Source organism: Rhamphochromis sp. 'chilingali', assembly GCF_963969265.1.
Source record: "Rhamphochromis sp. 'chilingali' genome assembly, chromosome: 14".
NCBI classification, from domain to species: domain Eukaryota; kingdom Metazoa; phylum Chordata; class Actinopteri; order Cichliformes; family Cichlidae; genus Rhamphochromis; species Rhamphochromis sp. 'chilingali'.
Window position 1 is genome coordinate 21,037,878 of NC_137941.1, and position 21,793 is coordinate 21,059,670.

A 21,793-nucleotide genomic window follows, 5' to 3' on the forward strand; every position below is an offset into this window, starting at 1 on the left:
CTGGGAGAAATCAGAACTGATGAGACAAGGAAGCAAAGCACAACACATTCACATAAGACACAGACCTTCAAAGTAAAACAGGAAGTATAACACGGAGACGCGAACTTGACACGGTGGAGACAGCAACTAAGAAACACAGAGACTTACACGGAACAGAGGGGGCACAGAGAAACATGAAGGGCAGGGGATCAAAACTAGAAACCATAGAATAAATCACACGAGTACAAAATACAAAAATCACAAAGAACTAAAAACGCTGGTTCAGGAGACCCAGGATCCTGACAAAGGTAGTGCCAAATACACCACTTTAGTGTTGTTCTACACAGAGCACCACATGGATATCAATACGCACATGAAAATAGTTCTTGACAAAACTTAGATTGCAGTATAAATGGCTTGACTGCCTTGGACAGTGTAAGGGTTTTTGAAAAGTGCTTAGACACACTTGTTATGTGTTTTCAGAGCATAAAGAATAACTCAGACGAAGCTCGTGTTTAGCTGAGATTTCTGTGGGTGTGGCTTCACCGTGGGCGTGGTCACTGAAGGTCTAGGTATTGAGGCAGGACATCGTTCCAGAACTGCTGAGAGTCCTCAGCTTTCGCCCCCCCTGCAGCTCTCTGCCTGGTCCTCGGTGCTGGTTTGGGTGCTTCTTTCTGTTTGCTGCTTCTGTCTGGTGGCGGTTTCTGTCGCTTCTCTTTTTTTTTCTTTGCTAATTTTGCTTGGTCCTCCTCTTCCTCATTCTCCTCCTCCTCTTCTTCATTTTCATCTCCTTCTTCCTCTTCCTCAATTCCCTCTTCTTCTGCCTCCTCCTCCTCCTGGTTCTCATTTCCCTTTTCCTTATTCTCGTCATCCCTTTCTTCTTCATCACCCTCTTCCTCACTATCCTCATCTTCATCATCAGTTTCCTCATCATTACCTTTCATGTCTTTCCTTTTTCCTCTTAGCCTTGTCTGTTTTTGCTGTTCTTCCTCTTCTTCCCCTTCCTCCTCACCTTCCCCCTCCTCCCCCTCCTCCTCCTCCCCTTCATCACTCTCTAACAGATTTTTTTTAGCAGGCTCCATGCTTTTATTTTTTCCTTTTGATTTCTCCTCTTCCTCACTTTCATTCTCTTCCTCAGCTTCTTCTTCTTCATCCCCTGTATCCTCCTTCTCTTCCTCAGCTTCTGTTTCTTCGTCCCCTGTATCCTCCTCCTTCTCTTCCTCTTCTTCCTCAGCTTCTATGTCTTCGTCCCCTGTATCCTCCTCCTCTTCTTCCTCTTCCTCTTCTGCAGACTCTTCCTCCTCCTCACTCTCTTCTTTGTCCTCATCCTCTCCATCTTCTGTCTCAGCTTCCCCATCACCTACGGACTCACTTTCTTCCCTTTCCTCACCTCCTTCTTCCTCTTCTTCTTCATCACTTTTTTCATTTTGGAGTTCCTCTTCATCAGCCTCGCTATCTTCTTCTTCCTCTCCCTTATCACTGTCTTGCTCTCCTTCACTCTTATCTGCCTCTTCATCTTCAACCGAGTCCTTCTCCTCATCCTCATTTTCTGTGGAGGCATCATTTTGTTCCTCAGTTTCGCCCTCTTCATCTTCATCATTTTCTTCTTCTTCAGTTTTGGCAGATTCTGCAGTGTCTCCTTCCTCTCCGTCCTCCTCCCCCTCTGACTCTCGGTTCGTGCTCTCATCGCTCTCTGATTCATCACCGCTTTTCTTCTCTTCATCCTCACTCTCCTTCTCTTTATCCTCTTTACTCTCTTCATCACTGGACTCTTCATTTTCACCTTCCTCCTCTTCCTCCTCAGCTCCTTCACTCCCATCAGAGTCACTCAATCCATCACTTGTCTTCTTACTGCTTTCTTCCTCTCCTTCAGTTTCAGCAGCATTAGTTTTATCACTTCCTTCATCTTCATCACTCCTGCTTGTTTTCTCATCACCCTCTTCTTCCTCAGATACATTATCTTCCTCTCCCTCTCCCGTATTGCTCTCCTCTCCTGTTTCTTTGTCACTACTACTCTCACATTCTTCCCTTTTATCTTCACTGTCACTTCCACTCTCGACATCTTCATCTTCATTCTTTCCCCCATCCTCAGAATCCTCATCCTCTCCAGATGCCTTGTCGGATTTCTCCTCCACTTCTTTTTGTGAATCTTCCATGTGTTCACCCCTGATATGCTCAGACAGGCCCCCTTTCACTGCCTCCCCCTCTGATGGATCACAACTGCTGTCATCATTTTCTACTTCTTGGGATTCATTTACAGATTCCGATGGAACACCAGCTTGAGCATCTGTCTTCAGGCCATCCTCCGTTTCATTCGAGGAAGAAAAATGTGACAATGTGGAGCACAAGGACGGCTCCGTAACTGCACTCTGCTTCGTGAATTGTCTGACTTTACTGAGCGTTTTAGAGGGTGTCGAGGTGGCTTTGTCACTGTCAGACTGCACACTTGTCACTGCCTCACGAAGGACCTCAATAGCTGCACCTGCAATCCCAGCAACTGGAAGAAGTGACGCTGAATTACTGAGAATTTCTCCCCAATTTGTTTTTCCCCCATTCTTGCCCCAAGTGTCCTCTTCATCTGTTTCAGAAACACGGGAATCCATAACAACAGGCTTAGCGCCTCGCAGGGGTTTTGCAGCTCTAGGAGAATCCACCTCTGGGCTTTGAGGGGAAATTGGGTTACCTCTCACTTCTGTAGGTGTATCCTGCTGAGATGACGGCAGGCTGGAAGCTTCACTCTTTGGTTTAGCCTTCATCTTATTCTCAGAGTCAACATCCCCCTCACCTTTAACTCTGATTTCCTCTTCCTTGCCTCCTCCTCTTCGTTTTGTTTTTGCCCTCTGTTCAGCACCGGATTCCTTTGCCGTCTTTTTGTCCTTTATTTTTGACAATTTCTGCTCATCCACAGTTCCACCTTTCATCTTCAGAGTGGCGTCTTTGGCACAATTTAACTCATTTTCCTCACACTTTTCTTTGCTTTCACCTTCAATGAGGGGATTTTCTGCACATTTACTTTGATCCTTGACTGGTGTTGGTTTAAGCTCTTGCAATTTTCCCTTAACTTGCAATGGTGTTTTTCTGGAGACAGATTTCTTGGTTTCAGCCTTAAAAGGTGTTGTGTTTTCTTCCTGTGCTGCTGGCGATTTAGCATCCACTCCTGGTACAGATTTAACCTTGTGCTGATCTTTTGTTAGAGTCGATTTGACTCGCCGTGTCCCCCGACTCGCCACTTCAACAGGTTTGACGTCATCACTTCCCCTCTGAGTTGCTTCATTTTCCTTTACGCCATTTTCTGTGGATGCTAGACTGGCTGCTTGATTCACTTTACTGACCTTGATAGAAGGAGATTTCGGATCTAAAGATGATGATTTCTTTGTCTCCTTTTTTGGGGTCCTTGTCAAGCCTTTCTTCAGAGAGCTGTTATCCTCTTCATTCGGTTCATTACTTTCTCTCAAATCCTCAGTTTTCCTCGTCTTGTGCTTCACTTCAGTCACTCTCTCCTGTGCATCTGTCAGCGTCTGTTGTGTTTTTGTGCTATGCTCTGACGGTTTCCTCTTATCTTGCTGTGATGATTTAAAATGCGGGAGCTGCTTTTGAGCTTGCCTGTTTTCTGAAGGTTTGATGTTGCTGGACTCCTTGGTGATGTTCTCTTTGCTGTTTGAAGTCACTTTGTGATTTTTCTTTGTGCTCTTCAGAGGAGACACTTCTGTCTTCAAGGTGCTGGGGCCCTTCATAAGCTCTGTTGGCAAAACCTTAGGGGAGTTTCGGTCGGTCTTCTCGTTAGTCTGGATCTGTTGTGCAAATGGTTCTTCTTCCTTTACTGCATGTCTAAAAGCTCTGCCCTTTTTCTTTCCCTGTAACAAATCACATAAGGATTCAGAAAGATATAATACGAAAAAGAAAAGTAGATTAAAGAAGGAAAGCTGCACAAGCGGAGCGGCCGTCAGTATAACTGCATATGTAATTTGTTCAATGTTTTATGTGTTTTTAATGCTTTAAATATCATCTTACCTACCTACTGTACTTGCACCCTACTATTATAGACTACTAGAGGTATATTTCAGTGGTTTTCAAAGTGTAAATAGAATGTCAGGGCAGACTCGTATAATTAGTTGCACTGAAGACTTTAGTAGGTGTGCACGAATAATTAGTGTCAGCAGTTTGGTGAAATATATTCCCCTTCTCTTCCCGAGTTATGGCACTGACAAAAAGTGAATGAAAAAAAGTGTTTCTGCTGAAAATTATGATGTCACAGTGAACCCGCCTTTTGACCACCAATGACTGTAAAAGTTCTGTTAAATCTCAACGATTTCAATGTCAATTCATGCTAAATTACACATATATAGATTTCATTTGTAATACCAAGAATCAAGCATAACACCACAAAGTCAAGCTCGGATACAGTCCCAGTGGATTACCTGATGCCAGCATAAATCCACTGTCTGTGATGTCTTAGCTGAAACTTTTCTACATATTGAAGTAGAAAATCTTTCACAGGGTGTCACTGAGGTGCTATTTAATCACACAGCAGCCAGTCTGCCATTGTGAGGTGTTTAAAAACAAGTTCAGCACCTCATAAACCTTCTCTCCAAAATTGATTGTTTTCATTAAATACCTATGTATAATACAATATTTTATTCTCTTGATTACTGATTATTTTAGAAAACATACTGGCAGGGATAGCTCAGTAGGTAGAGTGGTGGTTCGACTCCACTGAACGGCTACCCTGAGGTACCCCTGAGCAAGGTACCGTCCCTACACACTGCTCCCCGGGCGCTACACTGTTGGCTGCCCACTGCTTCACTGGGTGAATGGGTTAAATGCAGAGGAACTATTTCCCTATGGGGACTAACACGCACACTTTACACTTTTACACTGTCTCAGACTGACGCTGAAAAACTAGTTCTAGGCGGGACTACTGTAATTCGTTATAATCAGGATGTTGTAAAAACTTCCTAAAAGGCCTTCGGTTAATCTAAAATGGTGCAGCAAGAGTACTGACAGGGACTAGAAAGCAACAGCATATCTCTCCTATTCTGGCTTCTCTTCATCTGGCTGCCTGTTAAATGCTGGATCGAATTTAAAATCTTTCTCCATGCATACAAGGTGTTGAATAATAAGGCCCCATCTTATCTTAATGACCTTATAGCACTGCATCACCCCAGCACAGTACTGCACTGCCAGACTGCAGGTTTACTTATGGTTCCTAAAGTATTTAAAAGTATAATGGGAAGCAGAGCCATCAGCTTTCAGGCCTCTCTTCTGTGGAACCAGCTTCCAGTTTGAATTCGGGAGACAGACACTATCTCTACTTTTAAGATTAGGCTTAAAACTTTCGTCTTTGATAAAGCATATATTTAGGGCTGGATCAGGTCACCGTGAATCCTCCCTTGGTTATGCTGCAATAGGTTTAGGCTGCTGGGGAATTCCCATGATGCATTGAGTTTCTCTTTTTCAGCCACCTTTCTCACCCACTATGCGTTTATACACTTCTCTGCAATCATTATATGATATATTAATAAGAAAACTAGAACGTTATGGTGTCAGAGGGGTAGTTTTAGATTGGGTCCGGAGTTATTTAAGTGACAGAAAGCAGTTTGTGAAAATAAATGGTGGTTGCTCCTTATGTATGGACATTGCTTGTGGTGTACCCCAAGGGTCAGTTTTGGGTCCAAAATTCTTCAACTTGTACATTAACGACATCTGTAAAGTGTCCAAAGTATTAAAAATGGTTCTCTTTGCTGACGATACAAACATTTTTTGCTCTGGTGATGATCTGCAGAATTTATTGGAGGATATGACTAATGAAATAAGTAAAGTGAAGTTCTGGCTTGATAAAAACAAATTATCATTAAATTTGAATAAATCTAAACTGATGTTATTTGGAAATAGTAGTTTAAATACAAATGCAAAGATTCAAATAAATGGTGTTGATATTGAAAGAGTCAGTGAAAATAAATTTCTGGGGGTAATAATAGATGAAAAACTTAACTGGAGAGCTCACGTAAGATATATTCATTCCAAAGTATCACGAAGCATTGCAGTACTAAACAAGGCAAAACAGGTATTCGACAGAACATCACTTCATATTCTCTACTGTTCACTGGTTTCACCATACTTAAGCTATTGTGCAGAGGTCTGGGGCAATAACTATAAAACCACATTACATTCACTTTTTACTCTTCAAAAGAAAGCAATTCGAATCATCCACAATGCAGGTTATAGGGAACATACAAACTCACTATTTTTGCAGTCTGAAATATTGAAAATTGACGATATAGTGAAATTCCAAACAGCACAAATTCTATTCAAAGCAAAAAATAAAGAACTGCCAGGTAATATTCAGAGTATGTTTTTTTTGAAAGAAGGAAGTTATAATTTAAGGGGTTTTTGTAACTTCAAAACAATGAAGGTACGTACTACAAGAAAAGGCTTTTGTGTTTCTGTTCAAGGAGTGAAACTATGGAACAAACTGAATATGGAATTAAAGCAATGTCCAAACATAAAACTGTTCAAAAAGAGTTATAAAAATATGATCTTCTCGATCTATAAAGAAAAGGAAAATATTTAAATTAAGTGAATGTCTCTATTTAAAAACAAACAAACAAAAAATTCATGATGTGATATTATAGTATATAGTATATCAGAAATCTGTTCACTATTTTTATTACAAATTATATCAGTAAGGAAGCTGACTAAATATTCACTGATAATTTATGGGACAGGGGTGGGATTAAATAAGTGTATACTTCTTCCCACTCCCTTTCAACATGTAAATTAATCAGAATGTTTTTTTGTATGTAATTTGTATAGTATTTTTTTTCTCTCTTATTTCTTTTCTAAATGTACTTGTATATTGTTCACATGTTGAAATAAATTACCAATCAATCAATCAATTAGTTATTAGTCATCTCTGGAACTCTGCCACTGCGCGTCTTTGTACCATCTTTCTCCCCTCACCTCCAACCGGTAGCGGCAGATGCCAGTCCCTCCCTGAGCCTGGCTCTGCTGGAGGTTTCTTCCTGTTAAAAGGGAGTTTCTCCTTCCCACTGTCACCAAAAAGCTTGCTCATAGGGGGTCATATGATATGTTTTCTCTGTTTTCTCTGTGTTATTGTAGGGTCTTTACCTTACAATATAAAACACCTTGAGGCAACTGTTGTTGTGATTTAGCATGATATAAATAAAATTGAAATTTCTCTCACACTTAAAACCCACACATGTGAGGACACACATACAGTACTGTGCAAACACAAATACACAAATTTACCCCTGCAGTGAGGACAGGATTGCTGGGGGGGGGGGGGGGGGGGGGGGGGGGGGGGGGCACCACATGTTGCAGTAACCCATAGCACACAGCAAAGTAGGAGACTCTTTCTCAACTTGCTTCATCACTGGTTGTGGAAACACTGATGAGATGTGGCAAGATTCCTGAGAACTTTTCCAAAGCACTGCATGTGTGTGTGTGTGTGTATCCGTGTGTGTGTTTGTGCATCTAGGGGCTGGAGCCCAAACAAATTTGTGTATCAGCAGAAGCTGTCCAAATATCTGAAACTGGCTGATGAAGATTCATTAGAGATATTCAATTCTATATTTTTCTTCATTGTTTTACCAAGTGGAAAATTTCTTTACACACACACACACACACACACACACACACACACACACACACACACACACACACACACACACACACACACACACACACTTGCAAGAACACACACACATACAGTATACACAGCACGTATGCTGATGTATGCACATTTCCTGGAAAAAGTCAGAGTGTTCTACGTTGCTGCTTCCTGCCCTGCAGTGCATTTAATCCAAACCAGAGAGAAGAAGCCAGAAGAGGAAAATAACAGTCGTCTCACTCTACATTTAAGACTCTGTGGACTATACTGTATTTATCTGCTCTATCTAAGAGAAACCATCGCATAATGAGCCATCAAAAATGTCTTCTCTCACCATATATGGTGAAAAGACTTCTTTCTCCTCCACTTCTTCAGTGATTATTTGTCTCTTAACATTTCCTGAAATAACAGACAAAATTAGGTTAAACAGCTTAAACCCGCTCAAGCATCAGCTAAAAGCTGGCTATAACATTTATTGCCACTTGTTGAAACCATAGAATTCAAGTACCTGTTTGTGTTGGGGCAGAATGTTCTTCCTCCTTTAGATTTTTAATGAAAACATTACTGGGGGGTCTAGTCGGGGTGTAGGGCTCTTTAGGTGGCACAGGAGATGAGAATTTGTTACTTAGAGGCTTCTTAGTGGCTGCTGCTCGGTTTAGTCTAGGCTTTGCAGTCATTTTAGTAGCTACAGGACTGCTGGGGTTTAATTTTGTTATAGACTTTGGTAAAAGCAAAGGAGAGGGCACCTTTTTGCATTTAGACTTAGAAGAAGCAGACGTGGATGCTTTACTTTGAAGCGTGAATGATGATTGTGAATGTGGGGTTGATGCCTTAGAGGATAACAGTGGACTCTGAGGGGATATGGATCGAGATCTGGGGGAGAGAAGTGGGCTTCCTGTCACCTCTGATTTTGGTTTAGGGGATGATGAAGGGGTAGTAGCATCATTTGAAAGGGTTTTCAGAGTTAGGGAATTTCTGGATCTTTGCCGAGATGTGTTGAGAAAGTCAGAGTTAAGCCGTGGGAGGCTCTGAAACTTATCCCCAAACAACTCCACAGAACGAACCTGAAAAATAGGAAACGAGATTCTCGAGTTTAAGTTTGGAAATGTATCTATGGAGCGTCAGCAACCAGTGGCAGATTTGCAGTGTGGTGCAACACTGCCCCCTATTGATATAATACAGGTCATACAAGTTTTCCAAGGGGTTCTGCAAGCATGGGTTTCAAATGTTTAACGTTTTATTATCGCATAAAATACACTTAAATACCTGTTTCATGACTGCACAGGTCAAATAAAAAATAAAAGAAAAAAAATCAATTCCACCCCAACCCCTTTACTGATTTCTTTTTTCAACATGCCTGCATGTTTATCACACTCAGGTCCTCAAATAAAATTTAATATTAGACAAAGATAACCTGACTAATTACAAAATGCACTTTTTAAATTCATTAAGGAAAAAAGGTATCTAAACATGCCTGGCCCTGTGTGAAAAAGTAATCTGCACCCTTGTTGAATCATGAATTAACTGTGGTCAACCACATTTTTTTGGAAGTCTGATCCATCCATTGGAGAGCACCAAGGAGAAAACCACTGCTGATCTAAAACAACACAAAGGTTCGTCTCACTTTTGCCAAAAAACATCTTGAGAACCAGGGGACATGGGAGAAAAAAAAATTAAGACGGACTTTTGCGAGATCTCGCAAAACAAACTCGGGATCTCGCAAAACAAACTCGGGACTCGCAAAAGTTTTAGCCGCATTCTTAACCTCCCGTTAACGGGAGGTCGAGACCTACTACAGCCGGGTGGAACACCGCTTTCCCGGCACATCGTGCCTCGACCTCCCGGTTGGCTTCGAGCCGGCGTCCGAAGAATGCGGCTAAAACTTTTGTGAGATCTCGCAAAAGTCCGTCTTAATTTTTTTTTCTCCCATGTCCCCTGCAGGGCTCCGTAGAAATCCAATGGAGATCCAAAATGCTAGAAAAAAACCCTCCAATGTGGCTGAATAAAAAAAAAATCCTGCAGAGTGGGCTAAAATCCCTCTGCAGAGATGTAAGACTTATTGCCAGTTATCACAAATACGTGAATGCAGTTCTTGCTGCCCAAGTGTGGCACAACCAGTTCTTAGGTTTAGGGGGCGATCATTTTTTCATTCAGGGCCAAATAGATTTGGGTAACTTATTTCCATGAATTAAACTATAACATAAAAAACAATTATTGTAGGGTCTACCTTACAATATAAAGCTCCTTGAGGCAACTGTTGATGTGATTTGGCGCTGTATAAATAAAATTGAATTGAATTAAGTGTTTTAAAAATGAGCAGTAAGTTGAAGGGTCTCACTCTGTCTCGGTGGCGTGCCCGGGCTGAGAGGGCTGAGAGTGGTGATGGTGGAGTTGGACTGATGAACTTGTTTTTAAAGATGATTTTGGTAAAACTTGACTCCAGAAAGTAGTCTGCGATTAAGACATCCTTCTCTGGCACCGCTTCTTGGCTCTCTGCTGGCCTGGGTGTAGCCACGACCAGCATGTGGTGACCACCGCACGACACCTGACGGGGAGAGAGGACACAAGAAAACATCTTTGTTACATTTAGCTGATTAACTCTCAGTCTGCTCTTCACTCATTTACCTGCTGACATACAGGATATTACTCCCTCAAGGCTACAGCAAGATTGTTTTCGAGATTACGTTTGCCTTACTTTGAGAGAAGTTTACCTCTGATGTATCTAAGAATACTGCTCCCTATGAACAATCAGCTGCCAAATAGGAGAAAGCCTGCAGATGCAAAGAAAGGCGATATGATGTGACACTACACGATCCATTCAGAGCTCATTACTCATTAAAAGGCTGATCTCTGAAAGTATCCAGGTGCTGGCTGTGAGCACAGCTTCAGCTGCTCTTCCTGGGGTGATTGGTGAAGAATATTCTGTTATCGATCACTGATGGTGCTGTGGATACATCCTGCTGTAGTAGGCTTCCTGTTACAAGCTGTGGTGCCTCTCATACATTTTATGGCCTTTTTGGAGGGAGTTGACTGATTATGAAGATTACTTTTAAAGCCCTTCACATCACCTTCACTTACTGACTGAACAGCGTATTGAAGAAAACGTGTGCAGAGTGTCGGGCTGAACTGGTTGATGAAGTTTTCCTCCCCTAACCCGAGTTTTCCATGACGACCATCACCAAACGTGTACAGCAGCCCGCTGTCTGTGGAGCAGGGGGAGGATAAATGCATCAAACACAGACTGAAGGTTTTCTATCCTGGCTGAAGTCGTTTTGCTTTTAACACATTTTATAAACAACAAAATCCTTGATTTTTATTTAATTCCCTTTTTAAATGCACATAGGAATGAAAAGTTTGAATACTGAATATTGGTTTTTAGTACATTGTTTGGCTGAAATTAGATTTATCATTTAGTTAACTGACAAAACTTGGATTTATCTACCCCCTCGAAAACTGACTCACATGTGGTGATAATCAACTGAATACCTCTAGAGGCAGACAACATCTGAGAAAGTTTATGAAATTAGTCACTTTAGCAAATTCTAGAGAAAGCTTGTGAGTTGCTGAACTTGCATTTGAACACCTCACAGTGGCAGACTGGCTGCTGTGTGATTAAACAGCACCTCAGTGACATGTTTATGCTGGATGGGGAAAAAAGAGATTCCACTTCGTCTTCATCATCAGTTAATTTGTTTTATTTACCTCACTAATGGTACTTTTAACCTGATTACAGGTTTGTTGCTGTGTGTTTAATTATGCGTGGTACACAAGTCATATGTCCTAAAGAAGTTTGTTTCTTGAACTTATCACAGAAAAACTTTTTTAAATAATTCCTTCCTTAAAGCTTGTAGATATATTATATTCCATTAAAACAGTTATTATTGGCCTTTATATGCTTTCATATATAAAACATGCATGGACATCTAAAAAGGTGAATGGGAAATGCTACTTTTAAAGTCACAATGACCTTCAAAGATGGCTTACCTGTGACCACAGCTGTGTGGTTCTCTCCACACGCGATGTGTCTGACCTTGCTGTTACAAAAGTGCTGCAGCGCTTTTGGCAAATGAACCTCAAACAGAAATGTTCCGTGGCCCAGCTGACCGTACTGACCTCTGCCGAATGTGTACACGTTCTTCTCTGGCACAGCAAAGCAGACAGAGGGAAAGAACCCTTTTGATTCAAAGCGATGTATAGTACATTTACTCAACTACTGTACAAGAGCACTATTCTCAGGGGAATTTATTTTGATGTTCTTCTTCATTGTGTCTGTGCTACATTTGAGCTGAGATCACTTATTCTGTCCCTTAAAGTGTCTAACATAATCAAACAAGTTGAGTTCTGTGGCAGATTTTAAAGAAGGAAACACGATGTGATCACCACATGTGTTTTACAGTTAAAATCAGCCCTACTTTGATCAGCTGACATTAAATGTTGCATACATATTAATGCATACAGTAAAAGCGATAGTATTTTCTCCTTATTTTTTCCCACAATAATGTGAAAATCATTATCAGGCACACTGATACTTTTGCTTAAGTTAAAGACCTGAATACCTTTTCCATCGCTGTTTAACCAGCTCCTTTCACAGATGTTTTATGCTTTTCTTTAAAAATAACAAATTGTTAGCATACCTGTGAGGACCACTGTGTGCTCTCCTCCACAGCACACTCGGGTGACATGACCCAGGACTCCCTGCACCTGCTGAGGAATTCTGTGATTGGCCAGCTGCTCCTCCTGAAGACCGAGTCTTCCATTCGCACTCTCACCAAACGTGTAGAGACGACCATAAACTGGGACAAATCCAACACAATAAATGACACAAGTATTGAAGACTGGTTCATTTAACATTGGACCTACTGCAGTGATGCATGTACCTGTCACAAAAGCTGAGTGCTTATACCCACAGGACACCCATATGACTGCTTCTCCAACGTGGACCTCTCTGGGTTCTGCAGCAAATCCCTCGTCCCCAAAAGAAATCTGACCCACAGAGTTGTCCCCCCACATGAACAGCCTCCCATCCTCTACCAACACACATACGTACATACACTTTACATATGCCCAGATCATCTTTTCTAGCAGAGAAACTTATTATATCGTCATTGTTCAAACCTGTTAAGGCGGCTGAGGTGTTGCATCCTGCAGAAAGCATTTTGATTGGTGCCCAGTCGCAGAAGGGGCGGAGCAGGTGAAAGTATGTAGACTTGTCACAATGGCCTAAACCCAGCTGCCCGTCCTGGTTGCTACCTGCACTGTATACACTGCCATGAACTAAATATACAAGTATACTCATTTTGAGGACAACAGTGTTCATGGAAACATCTCTCACGTGTAATTAAATATTTGTTTATTGTCTCACATGTGCAAACAATTGTGTGGTCTCTCCCACAAGCTGCAAGCTTCACCTTCTCAGACTTCAAGGCTGGAAAGGAAATGCAGTAATTATAGTGAGTAAAATGGCTTCAAAATACCACAATTATCTTCTTGTTAATGGACTAACAAATTCTGGTTCTGGTCATTAGTTAACAATTAAAAATAATTCAAATTTATCACACATTTTCTCAACTTTCTGCCTTTTTTGTCTCACATTTTTTTGTCTTTTATGTGATTAGAATCACAATACCAGAGGAAACTATGTGGTCACAATTGCTCCAAGCCAGTAAGAACAGTAACAATACAACACAACTGGTTACATACAAGTAATATATAAGTTACAAAATATAACAAAATAGCTTGAATAGATACAAATAGCTCTAATTATAAAGATCCCAGTATATAAAACTGTATTGCACTGTACTCTATATTTTGGGGCTTAGATTAACAAAATAAGTCATGTGGGCTTATTTTTTTTTATGCTTTACACAAAAAATAACTAGTTTGATGCAATATGACCCAGCCACGGTGAAAAATACTAACCTTTCACAGAGGTTGGTTTCCTGGCACTAGGCTTAATTCTCAACCCCAGCTGGCCCCATGTGTTGCCACCAAACATCAGCAACCTCCCATTTTCTGTAACGCCATTGCAGGCACAAAAAGAATGTTATTAGTGAACAATGTCAGCTTTCATTACTAAAATATACATACAGTGTACCTGTGATAACAGCAGAGTGCTCTCCGCCACATGACGTTTTCTTTGGATGGTCATTCTTCAGCCAGAACTTGCTGGGAACATTATTAGCAAAGCTGGTCCTTCCAAATGTGAAAATTGCTCCTGTTTCTGGTAACAGATGGACAAATACAGAGCTGTGCAAAGGTCTTCAGCGACCTCTTTTTTGTAATATATATTTTGCTATGAAAATGGGAAAGAGGTGCAGTTATCTATTGAAACATGCAAACATACATGGAAATACACCATTATAAGGCAAAAAACAAGTCTGTGTAATTCTTACAAGCTTGGAAGTTGATATTAGACCACCTTTATTCTTAAACACAGTCTGAACTCTCACAGCCCCAAACCATGACACAGGGTTCACACAGGGTTTTACAGATGGTTGTACCTCTTTCCTGACCTCCTCTGTATTTTGGCAATTATTTGAACGAAAAATTTCATATTTGGATTCATCACTGCATAAGAGCTGCTGCCAGACCAGTTATTTTGCAATTTGACCTCAGCCTTTTCTCCTGGTTTCACTTCTTTAATAATGGCTTCTTGACAGCCACCCTTCCACTGAGAATATTTTTGATGAGACTTCAGTGAACAGTAAATGGATCAGCTGAAGGGCAGATGCATCTCTCAGTTCCTGTGTCAGGTCTTTGCTGGATTTCTCAAGGACATGATTTTCAGATACTGCTTATCTTCTGTAGATGGTTATTAAGCCTGCTACCTTCTTTTATCTTACAACTGTAAAGTTTCCTCAAATTTTTAAGAACACACTGCACACCATGATAAGATCTTTTTTAGGTTTTTGACAAATAGCTCTTTAGGAATCATCTTGTGGTTGCAACAATACTGTTTCATGCCTATCAAATATGTTTTCTTTGACATTTTTTATATGATTTAAGGTGCTAAAGAAATGGGAACAAATTGTGTTTTATGACAAGCTGTTAAATTAGGTGTCTTTTTAATGCTTGTGTTTCATAAGTCAGTGTTAACTGGCTTAACAACAATAACAAACAAACAAATAAAAATTAAAATATCCCCCTGAAAACGGTCAGGCATAGAGACTGGACTGAAAATAAATGAAACAGCAGCCAGTGTCCTAAAGAGAACTATTGCTTAAAGAAATGGTTTTAGGTGAGAAGCGGTTCAAGAATTTTGCACATTGCTGTCTGTGATTCATCTCTAGAAAGCCCAGGGACAGAAAGTTTAAGTACTTCCCGAACTTAACACCCACTAAATCCCAGCCAAGCCTGCTGTCAGAGCTCAAGCCATTTAAGTATCAGCAGGCTGACAGAAATAGAAACATGCTATCCGTGAGCAAAATGGAGCCTGTGTTAGGTATGATTAGGTGTGCATGAAGCCGAGGGCTTTATAATATGTAGCAAGGCTCACCTGGTATGTCGACATCGGTCTGCCCGGTCATCTTCACTGCTGGCTGTCTCCCTCACACCTCCTCACCTTGCGGCTCCCTGCTGATTAAGTAGATCAAACCCAGGAGGACAGGTGAGAGAGAGGGGGAAAGAGAGAGAGAGGCAGGAAGAGGCTTAGCCACAGGAAGATGCTGCATTATGGTCATTTTATTTTATTATATATTATTGTTCCCCCCAAAAAATATTCCCTGCTTCCCCAACAAGAAACTTTGGGTAACCAAAGACATTAAAGCTGTACTGAACAAGAAAAAGACAGCTTTTAGAAACAGGGACAAAGAACAGTTGAAACTGGTGCAGAAGGAGCTTAAAGCCAAGATTGCTGAGGGAAAGGAGTCTTACAGAAGGAAGCTGGAAAGCAAACTCCAAGAAAACAACACCAGGGAGGTGTGGAAGGGAATGTGGACCATTACTGGCCAGAGACAAAAGAAAGGTGTGGGAATAGATGGAGACGTTGAATGTCCAAACAAACTAAATCTGCCTGCGTCTTCTGTCTCCACTCCCAGCTCTTCCGATCTTCTCCATTTTCCTCCCCCCTGTCTTGCCCCCTCAGCCTGTCTCTCTTTGTCCCTCTCAGCAGATGAAATCACAAGGGAACTGGGCAGACTCCATTCCAGTAAAGCTGCTGGCCCTGATGGTGTGTGTCCCAGAGCCCTCAGGTGCTGGGCTGCCCAGCTGTCTGGAGTTCCAATTCAAATTTCAAAATCAAATTTTATTTGTCACACACACAACCATACACAGTATGACATGAGGTGAAATGCTTATTGCTGTGCAATGCCCGACCATTAAATTATAGAATTGACAGTAATATTTACAGATTACTACAAAAAATTACAGCTTTAATTTAGAAATTTACAGTAAGATGTGCAAATAACAGTTTATGTAAGAAATTATTAATAAAAAGAAATTATAAATTATAAGAAGCGTGCAAAAGGAAAAACCAGAGTGCGTGTGGAGATGTGAGGTGTGTGAAAGAGTCCAGTATCTTATGTAGTTCATATGTATAATCCACAGATTAAAACAGTTGTTTGGCTAAAAATTGTCGAATTTTTTCCAGGTTCCTGGAAAAATGGAACACGAGTTTTAAAGACAAGGTAGCCAGGGAAGCCAGAGACCTTAAAGAGACTTGTCTTCTAAAAAGATTGCTGAAATCGGCCTTGAACAAAGGAAGGGATTATGCTGATGAGCCAGGTAGTGTCCCAAGGTAACATTTTATTAATGTAGTGATTTTAGTTTTCATTTTTAAAAGTTATTTAAAAAGCAGTAGTGTGCATAATGTGTGTATGGATCACTTCTTTTCTGCTCATACCCTCAACCAGACATGGCTTCTCTTCTTGTTTTGCTGCATCTTCTCACGCCACAACCAGCTGGAAGGAAACGTCCTAAGAAGATGAGTGTTGGATCCAGTTCCACATACTGTGGTTCATGGAACACCTTTTCTTAACCTAAGGGGCTTATAAAGTTATGCTTTTTATTGTGTTTCAGTCCTACCAGAGCCTTGAGGATCACCTCATGAATAATGAAGGAAACCCCCAGCCATATCTCCTGGCCACAGGGACTTAGAAAGCACAGGTTTTCAGCTTCTACATTGTCTTGGATCGGAAGCTTCTTCCATGTCAGTCATGCACATCACTGCGTGCATTTGATGAGCTGTTCAAGTGTCACTTCGTTGACGTGTGAAATATGAAGACACTCTGTCCAGCCTGCACACATTTTTGCAGACCTCTTTGTACAATATTGATGTAGGCACAACAGCGGGAATTCATTCATCTCATCTCATCCCAGAAGATGATTTGCACTGGCATTTGTTGCACATTCTAAACATCGTTTTCCCAATCTCTATCACTGAAGGAATGACTGTGTATTTAAAGCACCTGATTATTGTACACCATAGACTCTTTAGAGAACTATACCCATCAAGCAACTTAATTCCAAAACATCATTTCATGGTCCACTATCCGAGGTGCGTTCGAAAGATTGGTCCTCTCATTCATATCTGGACCATGAGATTTGAAGCCAAACACAAATTTTTCAAAGACTGTATTAAGAACCTTAAGAATTTGACTGCACCACTTGCAAGGAAACATCAATTTGCATTAGCTTATCATTGGGAATGTATGAGTTTAAAAGCAGTTGAGTCTGGTCCAGCTAAAATGTGTTTGAAGAATACTCAGAAATTATATCTCCATATCTTCATGTTGATTTAGACCACTGTCAAACTCACACACTGGGTAATGTGTATTGGTGTTGAATATATTGTTGGGCTTTTTGTTTGCACAGGTGTAACATGGTAGACTAATGTGCCTGGATTAATTCATCTCCATATTATTGTGTGAAGCTGCACTGGGTTGGGAGTGGTTGTGTGTGTCACATTTACAGTGAGCCAATGGCTATAATGGAGTTGGACTAATTAGAGGCAGGTGTAATTGATTGCACTGATACATTGGTCTACTTATAGCCCACACTACAAACACTGCTGTGTTAGTTTGTCTCTCTGTGCAGGTATGTAATGTGCTGAAACCTGTTCTGTTTGGGATGGATGGGTTGTGTGCTGTGAATTATATAGTGAAGGTGCTATTTTGTCTCTCTGTATAGGCCAGTGCCTATTATATGCCACAGCCTAAAGGCAGCCGAGTTGCAGAGGCCGGAGTGACCACTGGCTATCTATTTACAGGGTGGTAGGTCTCATAGGACAACTGCTAACCCTGTTCAAGTTAATGTGTGGAGTTCAACTGGCTTTGTGGCATAGCTGGCTCCGGACTTGGACTGTGTGTTTTTACTTGGTCCACAAATGGGACACTGGACTGTTTAATCTGTTACCTTTTGATTATTGTGTTAATAAATTATCTTTTAGAATTTTATTAACTGTCATCGTTTTACCCACGGCTGAGACAGTTGGTCAGACCTAGAATCTTTGTGTGTGTTACACAGGCACTTATGAAAACATGTCAGCTTTCAGCAAGATAGCTTTGATCATTTTGCATGATGGTAAAGCTGTTTTTGTTATGGTTGAGCATGAAACATGTTTCCATGATCATTTTCATGCTTTTCAAGTAAACGAAACCATTCCTAAGAAGATACTGGCCCTAGAAAGGGAGAAATTAAGACCTTTCAAATGTTTTGATGCCCAAATGTTATATGGGTGTGATTCACAATTTCATGTTGTGTCAGAGAGTTGTATTATTTAATTTGTTGGCTTAATGGAGACTTAGTCTTCCTCATGTTAACACTGCATTACAAGTGCTTTCTTTAAGCTTTCTTTAAATTACAAGTTTTTTCTTTAATTCTGTTAGGCCTATATGATCACACGTCTCAACTGTTTAGCTGCCATTATAATAGCTGTTTTAATGGTGAATGTTACACTATTACAATGCTGTTTTAATAAATAAATTCATACATTCATAATAATCAGTATGGTGTTTTTGTAGTATTTTATACCGAAAACCTTTTTTTCATTTGAGTAACACTATAAAATATCAAAATGAACTCTAGTTATGAATTAAATTTTACTCTGTGGTAGTAAAAATGTAACTCCATGAGAGTTTAGTTTTAACTCCTAAAAAGAGTTGAATAGTTACTGTCACTCTGCACTCAAGGTTATTCAGTGGTCACCAGTGTTGGGAAGGTTACTTTTAAAATGTATTCCATTACAGAATACATGCCCCAAAATGTATTTTGTACGTGTTACGTTACTCAATGAGAGTAACGTATTCTGAATACTTTGGATTACTTAATATATTATCATTCAATTCAATTTTATTTATATAGCGCCAAATCACAACAAAAGTCGCCCCAAGGCGCTTCATAGATACAGAGAAAAACCCAACAATCATATGACCCCCTGTGAGCAAGCACTTTGGCGACAGTGGGAAGGAAAAACTCCCTTTTAACAGGAAGAAACCTCCGGCAGAACCAGGCTCAGGGAGGGGCGGCCATCTGCTGCGACCGGTTGGGGTGAGAGAAGGAAGACAGGATAAAGACATGCTGTGGAAGAGAGACAGAGGTTAATAACAGATATGATTCAATGCAGAGAGGTCTATTAATACATAGTGAGTGAGAAAGGTGACTGGAAAGGAAAAACTCAATGCATCATGGGAATCCCCCGGCAGCCTACATCTATTGCAGCATAACTAAGGGAGGATTCAGGGTCACCTGGTCCAGCCCTAAATATATGCTTTAGCAAAAAGGAAAGTTTTAAGCCTAATCTTGAAAGTAGAGATAGTGTCTGTCTCCCGAATCCAAACTGGAAGCTGGTTCCACAGAAGAGGGGCCTGAAAACTGAAGGCTCTCCCTCCCATTCTACTTGCTGTTTACAACTACATGAATGTGATTTATTACTATTACTGAAGGTCCGCGGCTCATAGCCGAAAACTAGCTTTACTTTGTTGCCCGGGTCAGGTTTGCTAGCGAGAGACAGAGAAAGGCTGCTCCAACGGAACTTATTGTTTCAGAGGAAAACAGGAACACCGCGTACAACTGAGTCTTAATAGCTTACTTACAACTGGGCTCATCAGGCACTCTTCTTGGCTGCAGTGGTTGTTATTATTATTATTATATTTACATGCTTCCAGCTAGAGCTGGGCGATATGAGATTTTTTCATATCACGATATGTTTTTTTCATTTCAGGCGATAACGATATCTATCACGATATAAGCCAAATAACTATATTTGTAAGATTTAAATGTGCCGTTGCTCACAAGTAAAATGTGAAATAATCAGCAGCTTGTTTTTATTTAAATATTTATTTCCCATAATAAGTTCAACAGGGTAGATGTACTTAAGGAACATGAGACTTTTTCAGATAAATAAAGGCAAATATTGCAAACTACACAAAAGGCAGCCGCTAAAGCGTTTAAGTTTCAAAATAGAACAAACAAAACAGACTAAATTGTCAATTCCACTTAGAAACAAAATATTAATTCTAAAAATAAATCTTAGTTTGTTTTACAGAAGAACAGACAAAACTGACTAACTTTTGTCAATATCAAATAAACTGAGAACTAAAAGGAAATTCTCAATCTCTCCTTGTTGTATAGCTGAGCTTTTCAAACAGTTTTAACAGTTACTTTAGTCTGACAAAAGCCGAATGACGAATTAGTGCTTCCAGTCAGAGACTGAGGCTACGTCCACACGTACACGGGTGTTTTTGAAAACTGAGATTTTCCGTTTTCGTTTTAAAAAAATAATCCCATCCACACATAAAGGCAGAAATGAAGGAAATTCTATGAGACAGTTTGTCACATCCTTGGCTGATTTCGACCTCAAAGGGTGTGCTTGTGGCCATTTTGTGAAATAGTCAATAAAAACACAAATATACTGATGTCCGCTGTTGGTTTCAGTAGGTTTCCCAATAATGTCCATCCCAACCAATTAAAATGGCTGAGAAACCTTAAAAAGAAAAACATAGTTACATTAATTAATTGTTGCAGCACTTGCCTGACAAACTGCACACTGGGAAACCTAATCAAAAACAAAAGCAATTCAGTAAGAAACACAACAGTAAATTAATTTGAGAGATACAGAAACATTGCTGTGTTCATCTTAAAATAAGTTAGCTGTAGTAGAATTACAGAGTTTCTTTTGAGTACCCACCCAATTATTGACGTCCAATGACATCCCTGGCCAGTAGAAACGCTTTGAAATGGCTTCTCTTGTTTTTGTTTAGGTCAAAGAAAGGTCAAGCTAATTAAGACTAATTAAGACTACACATTTTGCCATTGTGTGTGTGTGTGTGTTAATATATGTATTGATGAGGTTTATAAACGCTACGAAGTTGCTGTTATTACCTTCAATGTCGTAAATAGCAGCTTTTCTTCGGAGAAGAAATTTCTCTTTTTTCGTGAAAAGCGCTGGATACTCGCCTTTTAGTTTATTTGCAACCAAACTCTTGTACTCGTCTGGTTCCATCCTCTTGTGGTGTTGGTTATAAAATAAATTGTTATCTTCTCGTTAGCTCAGAGGAACTCGGGTTTTCACAACGTGAACTAATTTGAATAATTAACGAGGAAACCCACGTGACCTAAGATTTTGGAAAAATGTGTCAATGTTGGAGTCGAATAGGCCTACGAAAGGTTGCCCAAAACTGACTTGCAAATTTTTGAAAAGCCCTGTTACTGACAAAGACGTGTATATTTATATGTTTTTTTTTTAATTTAAATTATTTATTGTCAAAGAAAAACTGCTAACGTTTATTATTGATGGAGAGGACACACATTTTGGCAGACGCTGCCACACAGCCTGATAAAATCTGTACCCCTCTATAACCTTTGCTGGGAGGAAGAAATCCTCTCCAGAGTTACTGGGGTTATTGGTTATACTCTGATTTATTTTGCAAATAAACTCCTTCGTGATAGCACCGCTAATGTGCATTACAGAAATGTAAACCATAGTATCAACGTCTTTGTTTGGACAAACTATTCCCAGCAGATACTGGGAAGCACTTACTTCAATAGTCTTCCGCACGGCACATTACAATGTCACGAAGTTAGTATTAAAATCCATTCACGAATCGAGTCTGTTGTTTGTTTTCCAGGTTTACGCTTTATTGCGCGGATTGCAGATCAGTGACAAGTAGCGTACAGAAACGAAGCTGGGCAAGTGGCTCCTCCTCCTTTGCGCGCTCTCGTAGATTGGGAAACAGTTTTTGCCGGGGG

At 40.3% G+C, this 21,793-nt stretch overlaps 1 protein-coding gene across 1 annotated transcript; it reads right to left on the reverse strand.

The window, feature by feature from the left end:
• Positions 1 to 261: 261 nt before the first annotated feature.
• On the reverse strand, positions 262 to 21,651 carry LOC308409943 (uncharacterized protein; the record flags this gene model as incomplete). Its single annotated transcript, XM_080902937.1, has 15 exons — positions 21,585 to 21,651; positions 15,105 to 15,184; positions 13,704 to 13,829; positions 13,529 to 13,621; positions 12,972 to 13,034; positions 12,725 to 12,859; positions 12,487 to 12,636; positions 12,244 to 12,402; positions 11,594 to 11,749; positions 10,688 to 10,812; positions 9,948 to 10,154; positions 8,118 to 8,673; positions 7,944 to 8,008; positions 804 to 3,833; positions 262 to 318 (listed from the first exon to the last, which is right to left on the reverse strand). Exons 2-15 carry the CDS (start codon positions 15,133 to 15,135, stop codon positions 262 to 264), a joined length of 4,953 nt encoding a protein of 1,650 aa, XP_080759063.1. The 5' UTR covers positions 15,136 to 15,184; positions 21,585 to 21,651.
• Between the last annotated feature and the right edge of the window lie 142 nt (positions 21,652 to 21,793).